General features: G+C 28.6%; 1 protein-coding gene across 5 annotated transcripts; it reads right to left on the bottom strand.

Annotated features, from left to right (window-relative positions):
* On the bottom strand, window positions 1-27,432 carry LOC112598484 (spectrin beta chain). Of its 5 annotated transcripts, none has more exons than XM_025344957.1 (30): window positions 27,195-27,432; window positions 13,311-13,482; window positions 12,941-13,092; window positions 12,696-12,869; window positions 11,740-12,606; window positions 11,489-11,652; window positions 10,880-11,423; window positions 10,612-10,812; window positions 9,523-9,642; window positions 9,198-9,446; window positions 8,934-9,125; window positions 8,665-8,853; window positions 8,426-8,590; window positions 8,128-8,367; window positions 7,852-8,064; window positions 6,793-7,785; window positions 6,504-6,704; window positions 5,996-6,409; window positions 5,724-5,918; window positions 5,243-5,667; window positions 5,041-5,179; window positions 4,886-4,970; window positions 4,735-4,826; window positions 4,556-4,660; window positions 4,376-4,485; window positions 4,228-4,286; window positions 3,040-3,129; window positions 2,692-2,844; window positions 2,373-2,466; window positions 1-983 (listed from the first exon to the last, which is right to left on the bottom strand). In XM_025344957.1, the coding sequence occupies exons 2-30, from the start codon at window positions 13,447-13,449 to the stop codon at window positions 611-613; spliced, it is 7,137 nt and encodes a 2,378-aa protein (XP_025200742.1). In that variant the 5' UTR covers window positions 13,450-13,482; window positions 27,195-27,432; the 3' UTR covers window positions 1-610. The 5 variants fall into 5 exon arrangements, with proteins under 5 accessions (XP_025200742.1, XP_025200743.1, XP_025200744.1 ...); XM_025344958.1 differs by lacking the exon at window positions 27,195-27,432 and adding an exon at window positions 17,731-17,808; XM_025344959.1 differs by lacking the exon at window positions 3,040-3,129.

The following is a 27,432-nucleotide window of genomic DNA, read 5'->3' on the forward strand; positions in this document are numbered from 1 at the left end:
AGGATTTAAAATAAATAAATAAAAAAAAAAACTAAACATTCATTATATATTGTTTTGGTTAATATTGGTATACACATAGAATAGATATATATATATATAAAATAATAATAAAACGTTGGTGAAAAGTGAAAAAACAAAAACCTAACGTTGTTGGGAGCTGACTCTTTTCAAGTACACACACATATACATATATATATATACTTTGTATTTTCAAAGCGAGTATAAAGGAATAAAATATTATAATGTATATATATATATATATATAGTATAATTATTATTATTATATAGCTGTCGTCGATGATGATAATACATTGTAAGGCAGTTAAAAAGGTATACACACACGAACGGCGTTGAAATTAAATACAAATCTGAATTAAAATAAAATATAAAGACACACGCGCGTGGCGTGAGGAAAAGATGATATATATTATTAATATCAAGTAATATATAATACGATGCGAGAGTCGGCGGAGGCGGCGTGTATGTGTGTGTGTGTGTTTAAGTGAACGCGTGTTCGGGTTGTGAAATAAAAAATATACGATCGCGCAAACGACACAGTTTTGGGATTTTTATGGGGAGGGAAAGGGGGTCGAGATGGTCCTCGTCTACCTTACACCTTCTTCAGCGTGAAGAAGCTGCGGCGCTTGGGCTCGTCGCGTTTATCTCCTACCGCGGGCAGCGTCTGCGACCGGGACTGAGTGCCGGCCGCGTCCTGTTCGCACACGTTCTTCAGCGTGCTCACCCACTGGCGCATCTCAGCCTCGTTGCGAGCCTGGAACAGGAACTCGGCCCCGCTAGCCAGCTTGACGCGCAACACGAACTTCTTCTTGGTATAGTCTGTGGCCACGTCAGCCGTGCCGCCATGCAGGTCGATGGGCGCCTCGCCCTTGAAGTACGTCTCCGGCGATGTCTTGGCCGTCTTGGCGTCCTTGTAGAACGCCAAGCTCGAGCCCTGAACGCACACGAACACCTTGTCCCAAGATCTACGGATAAAGGTTAATAGATGTAATAATATATGGTTAATACATGTAATGTTTTTAACGCGTTATTATAAAGGACGTCGTAGATGGGGGAGGGGTCTATAAAATATTAGTAACATAATATTATAGAGCTGAAAAAAATTGAAATGTGATACTCATTGTTCGCTATATTTTTGTAAATTATAATATTATTATCGTCATTTCCATGATTTCATGTTAATACAGTGATTTTTTCTTTGTGGGAGAGATGGAAGGGGTGAATATTATGTATTCAAAGAAAACCGTGGCCTTCATAGCACCTAAAATATTTATAAAGCTACAAGGCTTATATAAATAATATGATAAAATATATTACGATAAACATTTTTTTTTTAATTTAATATATTTTATGATAATATTCACATTATGTCATTACATAAGAACGTAATTTAGTTCGCATACAAAATTAATATTGTCATTGAGGATCATAGGGGATAATGTACGTTTATACACCTAACTTGTGATGGTATTCTTATTACCCCTAAAAAATTGTGACACTGGAAATAATATTTTGATCTAGAAAAAGTTTGAATGAATTTATTGTAGATACTTAATATTTGATACATACATATCAAATTATCAAATCTTTAAATGTTTTATATTTTTTAAGATTAATTTTATTTTATTATTTTGTCAATTATATTATAATGTTAAAAATTATCAGATTGTATCAATTAGTCTAAAACAATTAACAGCTATGAAACATAATTCACAACAAAAATAAAAAAATAAAATAATATTGAAGTAAATCACTAAAAAAAATTAATTAAAAATATGAAAGTTAAACAGTATTATAATATCTAATTATTTAAGTAATATATAAAACTCATAAAATTAAATAAATAATTTTCGATTGTGACGCTACAGCTTGCTGTGTGTTAACCATATTATTACAGATAATACAAAACCAAGTGAATACTATTCGCAAAGTTGTAACGAGATAAATAGGATCATCCGTTGTAAACAAACTAAATTACCGCCCTAAATTATTTTATTTACTACATATAAGATATATATCTTGCAAGTGTCTATAAGCTACGGTTTTAATTAGCCATGACCACACAATAATCTTTAATAAGCGTGATACTAAAAATATTTATCCTTTTTATTGATCGACAATTGATGTTTACAATGGTTGTAGGTCAAAAACCTTTTAGCTCATACCTAATGAATCCTTGTGGGGGGTGGGAATTATTTCTAATTTAATTTTACCAGAAATAGTTAAAAAAATAAACAAATTATGTAACGATAACATTACTAGAGAAATTATTATATTTTATGTAGGTTGTAAAACGTCAAATGTTTCGTGCATAAAAAAATTAAAAATAATAGTAACTAGTAAGTATCTTTTACCTGTTGGACGCTTTTTTCGTGGTAGATTCCCATTCATGTTTCCTGTTGAGTATTCCTTCTAGAATTTCACCATCAGCTTCGGTGGCTGATTGATCTGTAACCAATGATCAACAGGGTGCAATTAAAACAAATGTAATGGATGGACATCATACACGACATATTCCCATGTCTGTGTATAACTTCTTTCTCTCATGCCATGCTAGTTGTTTTATATAATTGTATAGCTTATGAGTCATAAGTTATGACCATGCACAAGACGTATACACAAGCAAGTATACATACGACGGATATTTTCGCATCATGTTTAAGACTACAATACCTGAAGTTGGTTCAACGGTGGCCTCGTCGTCACTAGCTGATACAGCAGACAACGGGCTCTTTTGCGGTGATTTTTTCCACCGGAAACTGCGGAATGGTGATTTTGAACGCGACCTGTCCTTGTTGCGATCTTTGACTAATTGGCTTCGCGAAGCTACGTTTTCAAAATACACACACAAACAGAAATACTTTTACAAAACAAGCAAACTAAAAAATAATCGTTAACGCACATAGTATCATGTCAAAGCATGAGAAAGTACGTCCACATGCTAACGATTAAACTTCAAAAATGAAAATAATATAAATATAATCAAATTGAAAGCAAGCTTGAGATAGCTGAAATACTTACTTGAGGGCAACGTAGATGAGGATCTAGCGACCCCTGCGGGCGCGGCGGGACTGGCAATGCTCTTCCTACTCGATACAGAGCTCTCATGCACTACAAATGTTAATAACAAACACTTTCAATTCAACTTCATGCCAAAAAAAAGTAATAAGTTATCACTATTACTACAATTTGAAAAATATTAGCGAGTCATGCAATAGCATAGCACCGTTCTATAAAATATACCCGCTGTATTTTTTAACTAAGTCATTTAAAATGCATGCAAAATAGTTTTAATAGAATAAAATAAATATTATATTTGTTTTAAATTAAATTAACTGACCTGCGGTCGGTTTTTCGATGGGCGATGTCAGTGCGAGGTTAGTGGGTGGAGGTTTACGTATTGACGCTAATGTTAGATTTAGAGAATGCAAGCGTGCAAATAACAGAAAAAACAATATGTTCATATTATACATGTGTCAATATTGTTTTTCGAATTTCAAGTTCCCTACTTAATGTTTCAATTTATTCAACTAAACTTCATATTTTTTACACAAAATATAGCTCTTAGTAATTGAATAACTTATATTTTTTAAATATTTTTATACACATATTATATATTTATACATTAACACGATAAATTATAAAATCAAACAGTTGCATTTATATTATACTGTGTATTGATAATTTGCAATAGCTTTAAAACCATTATTGTGTTTATTTACATCACATCATTTGTTTAATCCCATCTTCAATGCATTAGATTATTTGATATTTATAAATAATAAATATATTACAATATCAACAACCCTAGAGTGCATGATTAGTTTATTTATATAATACTGGTTTTTTACAATATAATACATATTTCTCTTTTAATTATTGTTCACCCATCGACAGATATACATGAAATACATATATTGTTTAATGGTACTTAGATTAAAATAAATTATAAATGTTTTTATTGGACATTTATTAATTTAATAGCTTATAAATTATAGTGTATAATTCTATATTATTGATTTTATAATATTATAAAATGTTTAAATTACAACTTTAAAATAATAATAACAATTATTATTATTTAGAAATTAATATATTATTTTGACTAAGCACCACCACATACTTTTACCACTTATTTTACACCCATTATTTTGCATGCATTATTATAATTATTGAAATTAAAAACTAAAATCACAAAAGCTAACTTACCAGGACGACCTTCTCCATCTTTAGCTTGTTTTCCATCAGCTTCTGATGCTTCTTCCGCACTGTAAAACATAAGCAAGATGTAGATTCTTCTTTATTTAACAAATAAATATATTTCTAGTAAAAAGTGTACAAATATTTTTTAACATACGCAGCTTTTTCAGCTGCTTCAGCTTCTGCTTGAGCTGCTTGTTTGGCTAACTCTTCTTGACGTTTTCGTTCTTCTTCTTCTTTTCTACGTTGAATTTCTTTCAATTCAAACTAAATAAGTCATAAAATTAAAAATATTATTAAAATAATTATTTATTTTTCAATTATTATTTAATCATACAGTCGTCAATCGTTCTAAAGCACTGAACCTCTCTTCTTGTGCTATGGCTGACTTTTCAAATGCTTCATGTTTTTTAATCAAATTTTCCACTTGATCAATAGTCATCTATTACAAATTTTTTCACAATTAATAGTTTAATAATAGTAATAATAGTATTATGGTTGGTTAAATTGACTTACACCTAATTCCAGACTCATAATGTATGGTTCTTGGGCTAATAACCATGCTTCAGCAACTGCAGCATCTCTAGCAAATTGATATACTTCCAAAACTATAAAATAAACATTTAATATAACAATACTATATAAAATGATTGTTCCAAAAACTAACTTAATTGAAGATTTTCCCATCGTTCTTCCCATCTATTCAATAATGAATTTCTCTGGGTATTCAATAACATTAATTTATCTTTTATCTAAAAAAAATTAAACAGTTAATAAATATATATTAATATACGTATTAATATCAATCAAATAATTATTTACTTCATTAGAAGCATAATGGTTTCTTGAAAGTAATTCTTTTCCTAAAGAAATGCAAGCTGTAAAATTATCTTCTCTGGTGTCAATTTCTGCTTTTAAACTCTGGTGATTATTCATCAATAGTTCTACTCCACTTACATCCCTAAAAATATTGATAAAAGTTATAATATGTCATAATAAATACTATAAGTAAAAATAAAATTACCTTGGTTTTTCTGATGTGTTCATTTGTCTAACAACGTCATCCATCCATAAGGTTAATGTTCTGACCATATTAAAGAATTTGTGTAAATCACCAGTGTCAGCTAATTTTTGTTTGCGTAATTCACATTCTGATTGTAAAGCAGCCCAAGCATTTACAACTTCAGCTTCTCGTCCAGTAATTTCTTTAGCTTTATCACCAGCATATGATGTCTGTAATCGAGCAGAATCCTCGCTGATAGTTTGAACCTGAGTGCTGAGTGTGTGTAAATCTTGTAAGAAACTCTGATGTTTACGTTGTAATGTGTGGACAGAACCAGCATCACGACCAAGATCTTCAGACATTTCATGACTTTTCTCTGCAATACGACTAACCATATCCTTGCAGTCATGGAAGAATTTATGAAGTTCTCGTGAAGCAACCAACATCTAACAGTATAACATATTAATATCAAATATCAAGAAAAAATATGTTAATTGTTTACTTGTGTTCTAGTTTCAATAAGTTCTAATAAATCTTGCCATTGTTCATTAAGACTGTCTTTCCATTCAGCAATAGTAGCCGAGTCACTGTGACCAATGTTGATAAGTTGATCAGCAATACCATTAACTGTTGCTACGCGTTCACTACCTGTTGCTTCAGTATCATGAGCGAATTCTTTAAATCTCTCCCACAACAACTATAAAAATATTTAAAAAATCACTAAAAATATGATATAAATGACCTACTAAAGAAATTATAAACTAAATAACTTACAGTGACATGGTCATAATCTTGGCCAAGTTCGTGTGAACCAGCAACAATTTCACGTTCAGCAATCCATTGTTCTAAATCATCAACTTCACGGTGTAACATAAATAATTTCAAAGCTTCATCTAATTTAGCTCTACGTTCTCCAGCCAAATCCTTTAGCCCAGCATATAATTTATCTACTTGAGATTGTTTTACAGCTATTTGATCACTTTCAGGATGCATTTCACTCGTAAGTTGACGAGCAGTTTCACCTAATTGTCTGATTGTATCGGCATAATTATCAACAGCTAATTCTAAGGATTCATGTTTCTTTTTTAAGTTTTGTGCTGAAATCTGATCTTTTCCACGGTCTTCTACCATCATATATAATTCTTGTTCACCCATCCAACTTTCTGCTTCGCTGGCGTCGAAGAAGTACTATAAATTAATTTAAGAATATTTTATATTTTAAACATTGTTTAATTTGAAATTTAAAATGTTTTAAAAATTAATTTTAATATATTCAACATACTTGTTGGGCCTTTTCAGATTGAAGTAACATTTTTCTACGATGTTCAACAGCTTGTTGAAGTTGTTGCCAGCGCTGAGTTAAGTCATGTATGAGGTCTGTGAATTGTGAAGCATCTTCATGTCCTTCATCAATTAACTTTTGACCGTTGCCACAGACAAGATTAATGCGATGCTCATGGTTATCAATTTCGTTACCTAAAGACTAGAATTTAAATAAAAATTTTAAATAATGATTAATAATCTTATAGATAATAAAAATACTAATAGTATTTAAAAATCAATTTTCTTACTTGATTTTTCTTTTGTAACATATTGACATTGAATAAACTATTTCCATACTCAGTAGATGTAGCCATTGGAGTCTTTTCAGCAATCCACAATTTTTCATCTTCAATGTCACGCCTAAATTGGAATGCTTCTTTCTTTTTCTCTAGTTGTCTTTGTCTTACTTTTAATGGTTCCTTAAGTTGTTCAAATCTTTCTTCTACTTTAGTCTTCTTTGGAATAATTGTTTCAACTTTTTCAGGAACGGTCTTTTTTAAATATTCAGCTTGTGTTTCTAATTCAACAACTTGCTTAGCTTTTACAGCCATTTGGGTTTCAATCATCTGTTGTTTCTGCATAAGTATATTGACAGAAGCCAAATCAGTTCCAGTATCAGCTGCTTCAATCTGTTTTTCTAGATCATCCATCCATGAATCAATATCTTCACAAGTCTGGTGTATGAGAACTTCTCTATTTGTATCAAACAAACGTTCACCTTTTTCTTTTGTGGTCTTTTCAAGATCATCAAATTGACCTAACATTTCAGATATCTTTGGTTGAATTATTTGAGCCAATTCAGGTTTCTCTTTCATTAATTCTTCTCCTGATTGCTGTACTCTATCTAATCTATCTTTATTGGATGCAATTTCTGCTTCAAATGCTTGATGACGTGTCCATTTGCTATGGACGGTTTTAGCACTTCGGTATGTTTCATCTTGAGCTGTGAATTTCTTTTCTTGGATCCATTGTTGTAATTCATCAGAATCTTGGAGAAATTGGTGAAGTTGTAATTGATCTCTAAGTTGATCCATAAGTTCTTGGGCTTTTTCACGATTTGCATCCCGACGTTCTTGTATGGAAGCTGCTTTCTTTTTAATTTTATCAGCTTCGAAATGGTCTTCATCGACAAGTTTATTAGCGAATTGAGTGACAGCATTAATTTTGTCTTCATTAGCTTCCATTGTGGTCATGAAAGCTTCATTACGTTTAATCAAGTTTTCAGCATGTTCAAGATTTGACTAAAAAAGAATTAAAATATTAAAATTATCTCTATTTTTTAATCATATGAGAACATTTTAACTTACTGGAACTTCATCTTTAGATAGAACATGTTCTTGTTGAGAAAGTAATACTTCAGCTTGACGTGCATCACGGTTAAACATTTGCAGATTGAGTGACTTGGAAAGAAGTTGTTGTCTATTCTCCCACATTTTGTGCAATTCTTGCCATCCATCGCGCAAAGCCTTGAGCCTTTCTCGCAAGAACATATACTGAGGATCATCTTGTGTTCCCGGTTCCTAATAAAGAAATTATACATCATCTACTTAAAAAATTTGAATTTAATAAATAGTTACACTTACAGCTGTAACTTTTTCTCCATACTCCATCATTTGAGTATAATCAGCAGTGTAATTATCAATTTCTTCACGAATTGCTTGGTGTTGGGAAAGAAGTTTCTCAGCATCTGATAATGAAGAGGGAATATCTTCTGAAGCAACATCAGTTTGAGTTTTAGTCAACCAAACTTGGAAGTGGTCTAAGTCACGTAGGAAACGATGAAGATCCCCAGCTTCTTCTAGTTTAGAATCTCTTTCTTTCAACTGAGAAATTATAACAAATAAGTTATCTATAATTAAAATAAAATGTTTATTTTCTTACCATTTGTGTTAATTCTTCCCAATCTTTTTGAATTGTTTCTATTCTTTCTCGAATTACAGCAGCTTCTTCAGGATGTTCCTTCTCATTCAATTGCGCTTCAGATTCTAAAGAGTCTAATTTTGCTTGAATGGCAGCCAAGTCTCTTTCCATGCCAGATAAACGCCGCTGTGATAAATAACAAATAATAAAATCATTTTTTTATTTTTTGTACAACAGTAAAAAGAATAAATTTATTTTACCTGTAATGTCATTATACCAGTAAGGTCCATTTCTAGACTGTCTGTTGATTGTAAAATTCTCTTTTTATCTTCAATCCATGAAATAGTTTCTCTACATTCAATATGGAAAGTTTGTACACCATGAGCAGAATTGAGTTGGTCACGTTTAGCTTCAGCCTTATCTCGTAAATCAGCCCATTCATGATTCAACTATGAACAAATATGAATTTGTAATATTAACAAATTTGAATTTATTTCTAAATAAAAAATTCACAAATTTTATGGCTCACATTGTTTTGTCTGTTTACGATTTCATCTGAGTTAGGATGTTCAACATGAAGTAATTGCCGCGCTAATTGATTCACAACTGCAACTCGTGATGCATTTGAATTCATTTCTTTATCAAAACCATCATAACGATGTTTCATTATTTCAACGTCCTCTATATCCTTTCCAGGGCTCATGGTTTCCAACATACGGTTCTAAAATTTGAAAAAATATTTTTGGCATAACAAAGTAAGTTCAAATTAAGAAATCATTTATTTTCTAAATACCTTTTCTCCAATCCATTGTTGTACAGCATCAGCTTCACTGAAAAGCTTGTATAAAGAAAGAGCATCTAAGAGTCTCTGGTGTCGAAGTTTGGCTAATTCAACTAATTCTTTATAGCGCTTGTCAATTGATGACATACGCTCATTTACTTCAGGTCCACTTGTTGGTGCACCTGGTTCAGCACTTAATTGATTGGCTTGGGAACGCAATGCTTCAACAGTTTGCGAGTATGATTTTAGTTCTTCACTGACCTATGGATAGTATGAAGGAAAATATATAAAATATATATGGAGTTAACCATGAAATAAAAAAATAAACAGTAAATACCTCCTTATGTTTCTTCAATAATGATTGGACATTAGCTTCATCCCGGCCAACATCTTCAGAAGACACTAATCTTAAAGTATCTAACATCCAAATGTCAACATCATCAGCATCAGCAAACCACTATTTTAAAATAACACATAATTTAATTGTTGGTTACAAAAATGTTGAAAATAACTCTTGAATAGATTCTTAATAATATGAAAAAAGAAATAATTATAAAAAAACATTTACTACAGTTAATTCAATATGATTGCAAACAATAAAAATAAAAAGTAAAAATTAAAGTTTTAAACTTTTTATACCTATTTGCAAAAATATTATATATAATGTGTGTGTATAAATGCCAAATTATACGCAGTTATTACTATGAACTTAAACATATCGTTGGCTAAATCAAATTGAAAGTTTTTTTTTTATCATTGAGAATTTATTTATTAATAATCATTAAGTTTGAGACTTATAGCAGTAAGAAAAGTTCAAAATACACTAACAAATATACAATTAAATTTATGGAAAAATGTTCTATAACATGGAGTTTAAACTATAAGCAGAGAAAATAATTGAACATGGTATGTATATGAAAGTATACTTAAATAGTTAATATAATACTAATAATTGTTCAGAATACTTAAATTTGTTAAATGTACATTTTTAAAAAATATAGCAAAGTATACAAACAAAAGGTAATTAAAGTTTGAATTAAATTTTATAATCTAAATATTTAAATTTTGAATTTTCAACAACTAATGCAGAAAAACATAAAAATGTAATAAATCTCAACCCATGAATATAATTTATTGATTTGACTAGCTTAATTTATTTCATGAGTAAATACTTTTTTATTGGTATTTAGTATAGTAATATAAAAGACAAGTCCACTGAATTAAAATCCGGGGCAGATCCAGAAATTTTCCATGGGAGGGGGCGCATAGAAAAAAAAAAAGGTTATCAGATAAAACTTAACCTAACCTTGGTCAAGTAATATCTTTTTTTATTTAATTTGGAAGGACGAGGGGGGGGGGGGGGGACCAAAATATGTACTTATTAAATAACAATATAAATATAGTAAAAAAAAAAAAATTTAATTACTTGGTGATAATCCACGGCATCTTCCAAACGCTTGCGTCTTTGTTTGGATAAGCCGATTAAATGTTCCCACATAGAATGTGTACTGGATACTCGTTCCTGTATACGATCGGCACCAAAATGGTTACTATTGATCAAATCTTCTCCAACCTTTACCACTTCAAGCAATTGGCTTTCATGACTCTGTATTTCATTTTCAAGTGCCTGATAAATAATAAACAATAGTAAGTAATGATTACTAAATCTAATTATTTCCAAGTATTTATATTACTTTATGTTTTGAAAGCAACAGATTAATAGTGGTTAAGTCATGACCAATATCTCCAGCAGAAACAATTTGTTCTTTTTCCTTAATCCAATTTTCTTCGTCAGCCATATCCCAATAAAATTGCCATAATTTCCTGCTTTCTTCAAGACGAGCACGTCTTTCAACAGCCAATTTGACTAGTTCACTATAAGCATCCTCAAGTTCCTGAACTCTTTCAATAATAACAGCTGGATCACAGGGTCTATAACCTTCTGTATTTTCTTCATCCAAGAAACGTTGGGAGTGTTGAACAACACTTTTTACTCTTTCTCCTAAAACATTAATGTCAGCTTCTACGAGGCTATGTTTTTGAAGAAGATCTTCAACTCCCATCAAATGTTTGCCATAATCATCAGACAAAAGTCTCATTTTCAATTCTTCCATAGAATCCAATATGTATAGCATTTCTTGGAAGTTTTGTTGTAATTGTAGTGACAACTCTAGACGGTGACGACGGGCTTTCAAAAGTTCAAGAAGATAGTTCCATAAACGAAGAACATTGTCTTTTCTAAAAAAAAAAAAAAATGATACTGTAAGCAATTAATCAAAAATTATATTAAAATTAAAATTTACCTTGCATTTATACGGACAATATCATGATAGTCCTCTGTTTCTAATTCTTGTGCCACTGTCACAACTGCTTCTACACGTTCTTCATATGCAAATATATCTGTTTCGATAGCTTCGTGTTTTTTTGCAGCTGCTTCTACAGCTGCCAAATCCAAACCAAAATTATCCTGTAAGAATTATATAAACTCTCATTAATTTTTAATGTTTTTAAAGATTAAATTTTATGTAAGATGTTAATTTAATTAAAAACTAACCTGGGAAACTAGCCGTTGATTTTCACTCAACCATGTCTCTCGCATGCTTGCTTTCCTATTAAATCTTTGAGCTAGCTGTTCAAGTTTTTCTTGTCTAATAATTTCTTCTCTTAAAGCCAACTCTCTTTCATGTTCTGCTTTTTCTAATTGTTCCCAAGCCTTATTAATATCTGAAATCATTTTTCCTTCTTTGGGAGTGTATGGTTTTTGATTATTAGCTCTCATTTTAGATTGCAGTGTAAAAAGTAACACTTCCAAATTTCCTTTTTCGACAAATTTTGGGGGTTTTTCAACAGTTCTATAGTTGTTAAATTGTTGTAATTGTTGTTGAACACCATTCAAAGAATTCAAGAATTTCCTCTCAGCTAATGACTCTTTTGTTTGCTTGATCCATTGTAATAAGTCACTAGTTAGACGTTCATATTCTTGGGCTGTACGCTCATTTTCCATAGCAATTCCAACAACACGACCAATTCTCTTTCCTTGAACTGTTTCTTGTTTCATTTTACTGAAGTAATGATAGTATGTAACAACATATGTAATAATTGATTTTTCATCTGGTTGTTCAACAAATACATCTTCAGCATCCAATAATTTCACAATTCCTAATTTATCTTCAGCTGTGTTAAATGCATTATTCAAGTTGTACATGGCATTAGTTTTGCTAAGTTTTTCAAATTGAACAAGGTCAGGACGATGTTTGTGAATGATTGCATTAAATGCAAGACCATCTCGCCAGGAAGTTGTGAAATTTCGAACATTGACATTGTGATAGCCAGCTGTTTTCATTTGGCACCACAAAAGTAGAGCATCCTTTGCTGATTTTGTCTCTTTATTGTCAGTTTCTTCAATGGTAATGTCTTGAATCTAAAATTAAATTTAAATATGACATTAAATAATGTGTATATTTTCTATTAGTATGATATTAAATAGCAGAAATTAAAGTTAATACATACTTGGAATCTAAGAATAATTGTCCATATAAGACCCAATGAAAGCCTTGGATTTCCATCAACAATGTCATGAGAACCCATGTTTTCCAAATGTACTCTCTGATCTTTTAAAAATTGCAAAGCTTTATCTACATTTTCTAAACAATGTATTCTCATTTTTCCTTTAGTAGGTTTTGGCTATATATAAATAATCATGTTAAAAATCGAATAACAAAAATATTTATTTTAATTTCAAGTATATTTGTTACCAATCGTTCTCCAGAAAGAACTTCCAATAGTTTTATAAGCATTTTTCCGTCTCTGAGATCTATGTATAAATCTCCGATTCGAGAATGTACCCGAACTAAGTGCGAATTCACCCATTTTTGAAATGTCTTTTTCTGGACACTTTCTCTCTCGTCTGAAAAACAGTTAATTAAATAAATTAATACAGAGCCCCTGTTTGATAAGGATAATATGAGTAATATTCTAGAGTTGAGAGGTACACCGAAAGGTCATTTACAAATTTTTAGTCTCTACGAGTTCATTCAATAACGTATGATTGACAAAGAGAAATAATTGCTCCTTTCGTTTTTATTTTTTCACTGCTTTTGGGAAAATTAAAAAAGCAAAACTTACCAGCTAAAGCTTTAATTCTGGATCTTTCAAATAATCTTGAAGAAGAGTTTCCTCCATCATATTCATAATCTTCGACAATACCGGTTCCGTCTTGTTGTATGGCCGGATCCCACCGGACCACAGAGATATCTGTCGTCATGACAACCAGACACCTCTATATAGTTTGTTATATCTGTAACAGTTAATATATAGTTTAAAGTTAATATACAAAACCAACTTACAAGTACATTATGTTATTCCTGTTTAAGTCATAAGTCATAACATTCACTGACTAATTAATTATTTTAACGTATCTAACTATTTCGAATGTTTTTGAAAACATTTACAATTTTTTTTTATCGTTATATATTATTATTATTAAGTTATTACTATTTACTTTTTTTAAAACAATATTTAATTTCATATTCGTAACATTTTTCAGGTTTCAATACATAATTATCGGGTTTTAAACGATTAATTAACCATTCATAACTTTTAATATTCATTAGTAACGAATAATCATACATATATATTTATATTTAATCATAATATTTAAAAAATAATAATTACATGAATAGTAGGTACTTAATACACAAAACTCTTATTATAATGTAATTATGATAGAAAAGTAATTTATCAAATTATATCATAAAGAGAAAATTATACAGTGAAAAATAATAGTGTCTTCTAGTCTTGAAGTTAAATCAATCACGTATTACTATTACCGGATATCCTAAATAATGATGGTCTGCACATACATTAATGTCTATTATATGTCTGCGTACATGATCACAAGCACGCATGCAAGATTCTAAAATACGAACTGAATTTCACATGTACATTAAATTTTAACACACACCTGTACCATCACACATAATAATATGTCGTGAGACACACGCGTATATTAAGTTTTATGTATAAAAATAATATAAAAATTAACATTTTGTCTTAGTAGACAATCTATATTAGTTTTTTGTTTACTGTCTACCTTTTTGAAATAAATGCTTCAAGTTAAATTTAATTTTAATGTTTACGTTAAATTGAAAGCATAAATACTTAAGATTTCAGATATTACACAAAGAAAGAGGAGTTGCTAGTATTAAAAATGAGACAGTTATTTAAAGTAGTCAGTAGGATCATTATATTTTTTGTTTTTGACAACACAATTTTGACTTCCTATTAATGTAGTATGCATGAAGAGACAACTATGTTTGTCCCACCCATATAAATATACGAAACCTGACTAAAATCAACTTATCGAATAATACCACGTGAGTGTACATAAAATATCGTACATAAGAATTGGTCGAAAAATTTCATGGTAGGGGTAATACATAGCATTATGAGAGCAGTTACAAGGCAACGCACGAACAAAAATAGAATTCAGTAACCGCTTTTCAAAGCTGTTGAGAATATTTTTAAAATTGAAACACTCGTTTTACACGGGATATGCTACTAAACGGATGCGTAGAGGAGACAGTGGGATGTAATGCAAAGGAAGGGGCAAAAGGGTTTATTTCTTTGCAAGACATAATTTTAATTTTAATTAATAATATATTTAAGTAAATTTATACTACATCAAACTAAATTTTGAAAGTACTGTTTATATTTTTTTTATCCAACAAAAAGACCATTTAAAATTAAATTTTTAGTAGCAATTTAATTTCTTAATTTGATACTCTTGAAATTATTATGAAATTGACATATAAAATATTATATATTTCTATGATTTTTTTTTAAACTATTTTTAAATAAGTTTAATTATTATAAAATTAAAATTATTATAGTTCAAATGGTAAATCATATAGTTCTTTGATCAATAATAAATAATAAATAAATTTAATGTGACACTTTAATATTGCACAATATAAAATAACTTTAGTACATTTTCACAGAAATTACAAAACAAATGTGTTTAATAATTTTTTTTTTTAAATATGATATCATGATACAGTAGGTATTATACTATTTTTGTGATTAAATACAAATTACAATGAAAAAATCCATATCTATTTATTCTTTTCGTATAATTAAAAGTCATTAAGAGTAAGAAACTCAGAATGTCATATAATATGTTCATTTATTTCCAAAATAAATATTTAAAAAAATAGTCCGAGAAAAATGCAGTGTAGGCGTTGTATCCACCAGCTGCGGTTAAATTGAAATAGATTAATTTTAAAACAGTCATACTAATACAATGAGGCTTGTGCCCTTCCAGTATACAATTTACACATTATATTATGAATATTGCTAGTTTTAAATCGGTACAGTTTGCGTGCTACTAGTCATCAGTCACTGGCATGGCAGCGAGTTTGGTCTGTTAAGTTGTTAATAATAATAATAAAATTGTCGTATTTTATTTTGCTCTCTCTCAAAATGGACGTCACTGGGAAAATAATATACAACAAGAACAGTGAAACATTTCCTTTGGTGGTATCGGCTGCGGCTATAATACTTATATAGAGCAATTAGCCCAGATTTTTTTTATAATAACGTCATTTTCTTTTCCTTCTTCTCGTTCATTCGTCTTCGTTTAAAATGAATCCAATAAAAAACACGTTCGTAGTTCACAATGTACTAATTTCACACATAGATATAAAAAAACGAAGATATAATAGTTACTTGATCTTAAGAGTAAAAAAACTATACCGTTAGCAGTTAAAAAGTATTAAACCAAGAAAAAAATGATATTACAGTACATAACATATTATAGGCAAATATTTGTGAATAACTATTGGAGCATTTAAGTAATGAGTAGATAATCTAAATTATGATTCAATAATAATTATACGCTATTAAAATATGATAGAAAACATAATAAAAAGTCTTTATTCTATCATGCAACACATGATTCGTAGCCTCCACAATGCGCATGCACGTAAATCTATTTTGTATAGATATTTTGAATAAATACTTATACAAATACAACGACTAAATTATACACGTCATTGTTTAAAAACTAGTTATGTGACGTGTAAATTGATCGAACTAGTTGTAAAATATAATGTACTTGGTACATCTGGGGTATTGTTTATAGTTAATTATGCACTCTCGTAGTCCCGTTGATGTTTTAAAACTTATATTATAACTATCATTAAGCCACATGTTGTCGATGCGATTATCGTTATAGCACTATTACGGTCCGAATGTATACAATTTTATAATATGTTCAACAACAATGTACGATTTGACATTGATAAATATAATATAAATACATATTATATAATGTACCTGTATTCAAAATAAAATTGTGTAAACTGTTGTTTAATCGGAAACGCACAAAGTCCAACAACGGTGAATAAGCTAACAACAACGAAACCATATTGTATTTGTATAGAAATAAAATATAAATAACATAATAATAATGATTCGTAAACATTAGTTAAAAAATAAATAAAATATGTGTCCAATATAAATCGTTTACCGACATTTTTGAGTTTTCTTACGGAATTTTGACAATATTATTTCTTATATAAAATACACATCACACGATTGTGCTGCATTCTACAACATTGGCGCTGACGCATCAGAGAGAATTATAATTCGGCAGTATACGTAGTGTTTAGAAACGGGTCAGACATTGCGCGAAAATTTACAATTTATTTATCCAGGGCAAGATCCAATGGTAGCCTGTCAAGGAAAATGCTGTTCTTCATTTGGGAGCCACACCCAACTAACGCGTAGCCGTAAAACAATCCACTTAATGCATAAAAATATATTACATTGTAGGTGTTTATATATAAGTATATAACTGACAAACTTCACCTTCTAAGAAAATAATTTAAGATTTTTAAATAAAAAACCAATATCAAAAATAGAAACTGAAAGTTTAATCAGAACGCATTAAAGACATTATGGCTATATTCTTTTCACGTTGCTATACGTACATAAATTACGATAATGCGAGAACTGAAAAAAAAACAGTTATATTATGGTTTTATTACACAGATTAGACAGTCAAGGGGAAAATTCGGTCTTCAGGTTAATTTCAACATGTTGTAATAAATTTCGGAGCTAGTAGATAATAAAACATAAAATAATAATGAAAACAAAACAATTCGTGTTCCAGAATGTGTTTAATCACGACCTCTATAATTATGATAGTATAATACGTTAATAATGTCACGATTAATAAAAAAAAAAAACCAAACTCCCTAGTCTTAAATAATCATGAGATATAATATTCTTATAATAATTATGATGTACAAATTAACTGAAAAACAAAGTGTCTGTTTTATAAAATACCTACTCACCGTCGATAGTGAGATAATAGTAATTCGATGAACACTAGGTCCTGTTTTTAATTTTTTTCCTACATGATTCTGCTAGAAAAGTTGAATTTTCATTGATAAAAAATCAGTTGAGTGGCATAGACACAATACAGCACATACAATATTGAATAAGAACTCTTTAACTTCTCTAAACAAACAAAATTACGTACATTTAATTATTACTGCACTGTCGTCATCATCACCGCTGCCGTGATCCTTTTACCGCCCGACTATTACGAACCACGCGCACACAACGTCCGTAACGGTACCCGTCAGCAGAACAATGTGTCGCGCGTGAAATAAAGCAACACAACACAACGCGAACACAGGTCGTTCAACTAAAACACACTGTATACACGAGCACGCTCATACTACAGTGACCAACAGAGGTGACCCTCCTCTTGCTCTTTTTCTAAAACACGCATTATATACACGCGGTGGTTGTCATCGGATATTGTTATAATATCATCGTTATATCAAACTTATACTCAAGTAATGATGATAATAATAATTATAATATTATTGTATATCTGCCTACACTTTTCCTACAACGCAAACCATAATATCATATACACAATATACCAAATCGACCTCAAAGTTCAACCACCGTGACACATTTTTTTTTTATTTTTGGTTTCGTTTTTTAACGCCAACGACGCGAACCGAACAAAAGCGTCGGTTTTTCGTTTCCGTTTTGGAAACCACTGGCCTCGGAGAGACGGCGGCGTTACTTATCGATTTTATACACGCACAGAATTCCGTGCAAGCGGTTAATGGCGGCCCAACTCTGTGGCGGTACGTACTACGTATACGTTAAACTGTTAAACATAATATACGGTGGCGGTAACGGTTTGTATATAATATCCTAAAAATGAACACCGGCGTTTCTAATGTACGGAGGCACAGAGTTTATTACAATATTTCCCGTTCACATGAAATATCCGACAATGCTGATACTCGACGAATAAAAAAAACTTAAAGCGCCTTTATACAGGGGAGGAATGTACCGAGAATAACATTAGGTTCTACTTCTACCATGTTTGGCAAAGCGACAACTACGGCCAACTCAGTTATAAAACCAACTACTGGACTACACGTCTACATTTATCACATAGACTATTATTTTAACTAATTTTTGCCAAACATTTCAACAATTCCTCCTATTTTTAAAATGAGCGTATATAAAATATACTGATGGATCGATTTAAAATGTAATAACTAATAATATATAATTAAAATAATATATTATGCATATTACACAGAAAATACATTACACAATACATAATAAAACCTATGTTAAAAAATAAAAATTAACTCCATCACTTAAATTGTATGGTATCGAAACAGATTTAATACAAGTTATTAAAAAAAGTAAAAGAATTATTGTAAAAGAATATATAATTCGTTGAACGGTTTCGTATTGAGAAGACAAGAACTTGTAAAGAAGTAAAAGTCAAAACCGGTTGCGCCGAGTTATGACTGAAGACTACTATGCTAAGAGTGGTTCTGCGAAATTCATCATAAACGGTAATTTATCAATGAATACATGTTTGATGTTTAATTGACATATTTTACCAATATTTTTAAATAAAATATTTAAATTATATAAACCCAGCTGATTACGTATACTTAAAATATTACTGTTTGAGCGATATATCGTGTGTACAAAATACTGAAACTTGTGAAAGGTCAAAGAAACAAAAAGTGATACCTACTATAATTGTTGACCTAACACGGCGTCTTGATCCATTGAAAAATAAATAAAAACAATTTCGATTTAAACTGCTCATTATTATTACTATTATAATTCATTAGTCATTAATAAAACGTATCATATTTATGTTATGTTAAATTTCCTATTATAAATAATTTATAACAAACTATTGATTCCTCGAACCCAGTTAAGGTGCGAATTTTGTAGCTATTACTAACTGTTTAATATGTTATTTATAGTATAATAATACAATCATTATAAACAAATCTAGCTAAATTCTTGTAAATTAACATACGTCAATTATCTACCATCTATAGGAGTATTTTAATTTTTACGTATGCTTAAGTTTCAGGAGTAAATTTCTATACTATTTAAAACAAGAAAAATAATATGATACTAATTACATTTATATGAAAGCAGATACATCAAAATTTTTTTAAGTATAAAATGTAATCAATAAAAATAATTTGGGTTTAAGCAAAAAATGTACATTAGAACACCGAACAAGACAAAAAATTAATTTAAATAAAACTTATTATTGTATTATGTCGAATAAATAATATTAAAATTAAAACTATCTCGAGAATACAACAACCATTCGCAACAACAGGCACGCAACTTAAACTCTGAACGACTTAATTAGCTAACGGGAATATTAATATTTTTATTTATTCTATTGTTATTATTTATAAATTACATAAATAATTTTAATATGGTTTATAAGATAGTTATAAATAATATTTATAATTATTGTACAAATAAAAACCATATTTGGAACATCAAAAATTATTAAATAGAAAAATATTAAAAATTATAATATAAATATTTTAGTTTAGATGTTTTAAGTATTCATTTAAGAAAGAAATATGAGTGATGAGGATGTATAATCTGGTTTAACCTCTCATGTAAAAAAAAATAAAGATAAAGATTCCGAAATTTTTAAAATTTTAATCATGAAAGGTTAACTTTGTTACAAGTTGTAAAAGTGTAAACATGATATAATATTATAGGCTTACAAATTATTGGATAAAATATGTACCAATATAATAATAGATAAGTAAAAGTCAATAAATCAAAATACAAAAACACAAATCTAATATTCTTTTTTTTTTTTTATAAATAAAACAAAAGTAATAAATAAATAAATAAATAATAATAATAATTTAAGATTATGATACAAATTATATTATATTTTTTGAAGCGTTATTAGTTTATTTTTTACAAACCATATATTTAGGTTTATTTTATTAGTAATTCAATATTGAACTTACAGCTAATAAATAGTAATAGTAAAACTATGGACTTTTATTAATGATTTTTATAATATTGTAATTGTTAATATCTGCTTATAAACTAAATTATACATAAGTAACTAATGTATTCATGTGTATCAAATTCAATGAAGTAAATTATATTCCAGAAATAATAATTACAGTAGTTGCTATTTACCATAGTTACAATTTATAATAATTAAATAAACGATAATACATTTACACCATACATTTAGGAAACCAGAATCTAAAATTATTGTTAATTTTATTATAAATTTGTTGCTAGTAGTTAGTACACACCAATGATTCAATTCAATACATTTTTTAATAATTTTTTAGTTAATATATTGCGAGATTTATTGTGACTTCCGCAACAAATTTAAATTAGTGGTACAAATAGCCCAATAAATGTTTCGTTGATGATTATAAATGTACTTTAACAATATAATTTTTAAAATTTTAACTACGAAAGTATCATTAAAGTAGATAACTTGATGCGCTCGGGTCTTAAAAATATACCAACAATATAGTACATTTGTACAGTATTTTAAATTACAATATTTTACATTTATATAATTATAGTAATATAGTACCTACTACTAAATTATGTAAAATATTGTAATTTAAAAGTGCTCAAGTATCTTAAAAACAACTAACGTATAAACACAGACAATGTTCTTAACTTAAAATTTGATAGTAAAAGATAGGTCGATTCACACTAACATTAAAGCTTATTATAGAACAAGATTGATTTTGCTGAACATATAAGCATGGATAATGTTCTTAACTTTAAGTTTTATAATAAGTTAATTCACTTTAGTATTAAAGCTAGGGTAACAATTTAAAATTTGTTTTGCAGAACGAAAATTTGTTATATTACGAATGAGTCAGAGAGAGAAAACGAATAGTGCGCTGCCATTATCTTTAGTACCTACTACCTACTATACTATGTTATGCTGATGAACTATAATATTATAAATTATAACTACCTACTATAATAAATAGTTTTAAATCATATACGATATAATAATAAGTGAAAAGTAAGTATTAAGGTAATAGAAAAACACAATTAATGATTTGAACAAAAGATTATAATAAAACTACCAGGATAATTTAATAAAATAACTATCTAAGTATAGGTACCTATATTTTATTTATAATTTATGACAAATTATAAGGTAATATCGATAGATAGTATACAATTGTATAGCAAGTTTCGACAAATCCATATTATACTTAATAAAAAAAAAAAAAACCGCCTAGAAATTTAGTCTCCGAAAAAAACTTCATGAGATTTTGCAAAATTAAAAAAAGGAGGTAAGTATGGGAACAATAATTAATTTTTATCATATTACATTTTTAACTAGGTAATGTTATTGTAAATAATAAAATTGATATAGCCCCACAAATAATGTTAAACTTTATTTCAATGATACGATGATAAAAACGATTCAGAACAGTGAATTTTATGGTATGTTAGATAAATTGACTTTTGTACTACTAAATAAGTTACAAGGTGTTGACTATTTAAAATTAAATAGTCATCTTGAGTTTGAATAGTTATTTAAATATTTTGAAGATATTTACGTAAGTAAATTTACGTCGAGCACATAAACAAAACACTCTTTAACTATTCGACGTTTTCCAACAATTTTTCCTCAAGAAAAATGAAATGTACATCAGTCAATATTTGATAATAACCACAAAACTAATAATGTTAGTGAGTTGTGAACAATTGATAATGCCAATTAATTGGAAAAACACGCCTATCGATTTGGACATTAACTACAAAAAATAAATAAATAAATAATTGTCTGTAGACCGTGCAAAATTTGCCTTGTAAAACATAACAGAGTCCAAAACAAAATATTCAAAATCGAACAGTTTAACAAAGATTAAAAATCTCATGTGAACGGTTAAATACCAATCAAATTGAAGTTACTACATTTTTTAAAAAATATACTTAAATTTAAGAAAACGATTATAAAATATTAATATTATATGTAATTTTTTTTTTCATACATTATTATTGACATCGTAATACAAATTTGTTATAACTAAACAAATTGACTGTTTTTAAATCATTTATAGACTGATAGGTAAGAAATACACATAATTTTAATTGTAGAGTTATTATTTTGGAAACGAAATTTCCAGGATTGTTTTTTATGTGAATATTATACCTAAATCTTAAACAACTGTTAGTAGCGATAATAAAACTTATAATAAATTATAAATATTTAATATAAAACCTATCTAGTGATTAAATTTTAATCGATCATGAATAAAAATGTATACATTATTATTATGAGTATTAGTATTAATGAGTTTAATTTGGTTTTTATTCTAAATACCTGTATTAAAAACAATGCTAAAATCTATTATTTGTTAAGTAACTTTTATAATTGGCATTGAATACTTATATTAAATAATTAGTAATAAAAGGAACACCCACAGATTATTTAAACTTGAATCAAATATTTTATGAACTAAATTAAGTAAGATAATATATATACATCAATACGATACACCGTATATACTTACATCAAAAATAAAACTGAACAATAAGCTAAATGACTGAACACTTATTACTTCTAATAAAGATACTGAGCTTATCAGAATATTTCAGAAACGTAATTCTGTTTTTAAATAAAATTACTCAAAATATTAAAATCTTTGATTACAGAAATTAGACACATGTTATATAACTTAGTTTTTTATTAGTATTTGGTATATTTATTAATTGATATATTTATGACAGGTATTAATATATTTTCGATTTTTTTAAACTTCTAAATAAAAATATGCTTAAGAACCTGAGTAAAATCTGTTTAATAGACAATAATTATTAAAGACGACCAATGTTGTGTATCATAATAAATACTAATTATTTTCTTAATTTAACTAAAATAACATAATTTTAAATATTCTAACATTTTTATTTATTTACTTAAGGTAGGTTTATTATATTAAGTATTTTACTAAAATACCTATATAGGTATTTCATTTTAAACAAAATTATGCAAGTATTAATCAAGTGTTCCTTCACATAAACGATAAAAAATTAGGCTACAGGATTCGATCGGTTCAGTCGAAATCAATTAGTCAGCGGGTTGCATAAACCGTGGCCTAAAATGGGATTGTATCAAGTTAATTTACACAGACAGACACTAAGGCTACAATGAGGCGATAACTGTTGTAGTGGTTCGAGACACTGCAGACCTTCACCCCTAGCATTGTACCATCGTCGCATTGATTGATATCGGGTTGGTTTTATAGCCCATGTGGCGCCTGTTACGATTATAAAGATGCATTGTTGTGTACAGTAAACAAACTATACTACATACTTAGAATTTTAAAAATAAGTACTTTAATAAGATTTGTATTTAAATATCTAGAACAGGTACAAATCGAAATTAATTATTAATTAATGATTGTTCTTAATATTTTTAAATATTTTAAATTTGAATACTTATAAATAAATTAATAATATACTTAGTAGTGCTTAGTAAAATTTAAATGACATGTAAGCAATATTGATTTGCATAATAAAATAAATAGATGGTTTATGTGTTTTTAAATTTGAATAGTATTGGTATTTGTCACTAGATTATGAAATAATATTGATGGCTAAAACTAGTCGCCAGAAACTCGTAAAATATTAAATGGATAGAAAAGTCAAGTGGGCGCAACCCATTAATTGCTATACTTGAAACGTGTACATGATATTCATCGTTATCGTTTATTTACAATAAAATAATTAATTGATGATATTATTTTAAATATAAATATTAAGAAGGCTATACCTGTCTATTTTTTTTTTTTATTTTATCTATTCTAAGACCAAAAATACTGATATAATTTTTCATTTTTATATTAAAGTTTTAGAAAGTTCCTGAAACTTTGGCTTATGGCCAGAATATGGTTTGTCAACACCACTGCCGTATGAATATGCCAAATGTAATTAAACTCAGAAAAATGTCAAAACTTAATATTCTATGTTGTTTTTATATTCAATTAATAATAAATTATTATTGTTAAGTAATACGCATTTTAAAATCAATGGTATAAAATTACTATATGGAGAACAGTAAAATACCAAGTAAATATTTGAATATGTAGGTTTATGTTTTTGGCGTGCTGTAATAGTATATCAAGGAAGTATATAGTTGGCGGAGGCGGAATCTCGTCAAGATGACTACATTAACCGATGACCCACCAGTAAGATATGATGTCACGATCTCGAATAATATTATTTCAAATGGTTACAACACATTTTTTAAACACGAAGAAAATACAGCTTAGCAGATTTAATATTTTAAAACTAATATTCGTAAATTAAAAATTAACATAATAATAATTAATTTCATATTTTTTTCATAGGTACGTATTGCTGAAATTTTAATCGAAAGAGTCCGTGATTAATAAAAGTAAGTTGACCATTTATCTACGTTACGTAGACTAAGACACACCCAGTTTTAGTGTTAATTTATTTCGTTTTTTTTTTAAATATTATGAAAAAATTTATAGTGGGTAGACAATTTTATTCTGAAAATAATGTTATTTTAAAAATCTAACATACCTATCTGTTTGATTGATTTTATATACCTACTTATATTACAGTAAATATTTAAAGGCATTGTTAACTTCTTTTTAAAAATGTTTGAACAATAGTTTATTTAGCTCTATTGTTAGCGAAAATAAATTCAATAAGTAATATACCTACTCTTTTATTATATTTACTAAATACTTTATCCATTATTATTACAATCACATAAATTTGTATTTATGCAACTGATGAATTTCTGACTGATTGCTAGTTATTTATTAGGTATATATATATATATATATATATTAAGTTATTTTAATATTGTCTTTATCTAAATATTAAAAATTAGAACCTAAAAGACTTTAAATAATATCAAAAATTTTGAATTACTTATTATTTATTTTTGTTTTCTTATATTTTTAAAAATTTTGTTTAGTCGATTATGAATATACATATTGCAATAAATAATAAATATACACATTTTATAATGTAACTAAGACATAAGAATAAATCAAAAATAGTTACACCATTGCGGATGATTTAGCATTACTTATTGATTGTAATTTGGCAGAAAGTAGTGATATCCACTTATATTATACATATTTAAATCTTTCGTTTAAGTAATTTTATTGTTAATATTAATTTAAAATAATTGTCGATATATTTATTATTTAAACTATAATTAATTAGAAAAATATTTGGTAATGTTGTAATAATTAATGGAAAATTAATTATCTGTTACCTACCTACATATTTTTTAAAAACGCAACAATTAAAAAATATTCTTGAGTTCAAAATTCAAATCAATTAAATGTAAATACTATAAAACATTTATGAATATCTGATAGCAAATAAAATTAATGGGTTTTTAAAGAATTTATGAATGAGAACGATTTATAATTAAATGAAATATTCTTTATCTATTTAGATTTTACATTCATTAACATTTATTTACATAATATTTTATAACTGTAAATGATAACTATACATTTAGAAAAAGCTCCGAATGAAAATAAAACCTACTAACGTTTAACCTTGTAAAACTTGAGAGTGTACAATTAACAGTAATCGGTAACACATACAATTCCGAGCGGAAACGCCTGTTTTAATACCTACTTAATAAACGTTAAAACAAACGGAATTCATTCATGGAAGGAACTCATGAACACAAACATCCGAGACCACTGTGGGACGATTTAAATTGAACATAGAGAACTGGCCCGAAGATGATTGACGCCCATCGAAGGGGGCGACTTTTGCAAAACCATTAAACATGCATTGTATTTGTGTAACACACTAACACAGTTCTAAAATAGTATCGATACACAAGTTTCGTTCAAGCATTGTTGTAAGTAAAGTAGGTCCTAATAAAAATTATAGTTTTTTCAAGTTAAAAGTTTTCACTAAACAATAAATTCATAATTCAGTCGCCCTTGTATTCTCCGAAAAGATATAATTGTTATCATCAAATTGTCTTCGGTTTCGCGATAACAATGAACGACTTTAAGTCAGATGGCTGAGGCTTAATGTGTACAGTGTACACAAACGTCACAAACACTTTCAACGTACAAAAATTTATCGCTTTGAGTAGAAGAGTGATTCGATAATTTAATTATACTCAAAACAATAAAAGCGAGCAAAAATTATTTTAAACATAATAAAAACGATCTATCCATGGTGGCATGGTGCTAGTGTGCTACCCTCTTCACAGCTTTAGCTAACGGAAATATTGCCATTCCCCCTTCGAAGTTGTCCCTTGCGTGGCGGGCGGAAACGAGTTTCAATGTGCAAATTCGATTGTGTCGGATCGATGAGACGACGGGTGCTGGGTGGTTAATACTACATATTAAAATACTGTCTAGGTGTCGTCGAGCTGACGAACTGATTATAATATTATTAAACGTTAAAATTAAATAGTATATCGTTATATTGGTCAAGGCTAACGACGAGGCGGTGAGTTCGCAAATAACTATAACTGCCATTTGGTCAAGTGTATGTATGAATATTTCACGCTAAATAAAATTTGGCGATTTGACGTAAACGCCAGCATAAAACGGTTACGACGAAAAGTTAGGTGCATAATAATAAAATATCGCTTACCTGGTGCCGAACCGCGGACGATCAAATGATATTCCGTGTTTGGAGGAGTGGTGTATAAAGGTATACTTCTAGAGATCGCACACACAATATCCTTTGGCCGAATAATATTACAATATATCCGGGCGTTGTCGTTCGCCTAATTTATAATTATCAGAGCATCATCACTGGTGTAAAAAAAATAAAATAAAAACAACACAACACAGCACACACAAAAACTTCGTAGCGTCCGCAGCCGGCC

This window comes from Melanaphis sacchari, unplaced genomic scaffold, assembly GCF_002803265.2.
Source record: "Melanaphis sacchari strain LSU unplaced genomic scaffold, SCAv2.0 Contig48_pilon_pilon, whole genome shotgun sequence".
Lineage (NCBI taxonomy): Eukaryota > Metazoa > Arthropoda > Insecta > Hemiptera > Aphididae > Melanaphis > Melanaphis sacchari.

What these genes read in the sequence shown, in the direction of transcription:
- LOC112598484 (XM_025344957.1), bottom strand. Translation starts at nt 13,449, where the DNA reads ATGACGACAGATATCTCTGTGGTCCGGTGGGATCCGGCCATACAACAA. An exon ending in CTGGTATAATGACATTACAG is followed by an intron (nt 8,591 to 8,664) that starts GTAAAATAAATT and finishes TATTTATCACAG; the next exon opens with CGGCGTTTATCTGGCATGGA. An exon ending in ATGGGAAAATCTTCAATTAA is followed by an intron (nt 4,827 to 4,885) that starts GTTAGTTTTTGG and finishes TTTATTTTATAG; the next exon opens with TTTTGGAAGTATATCAATTT.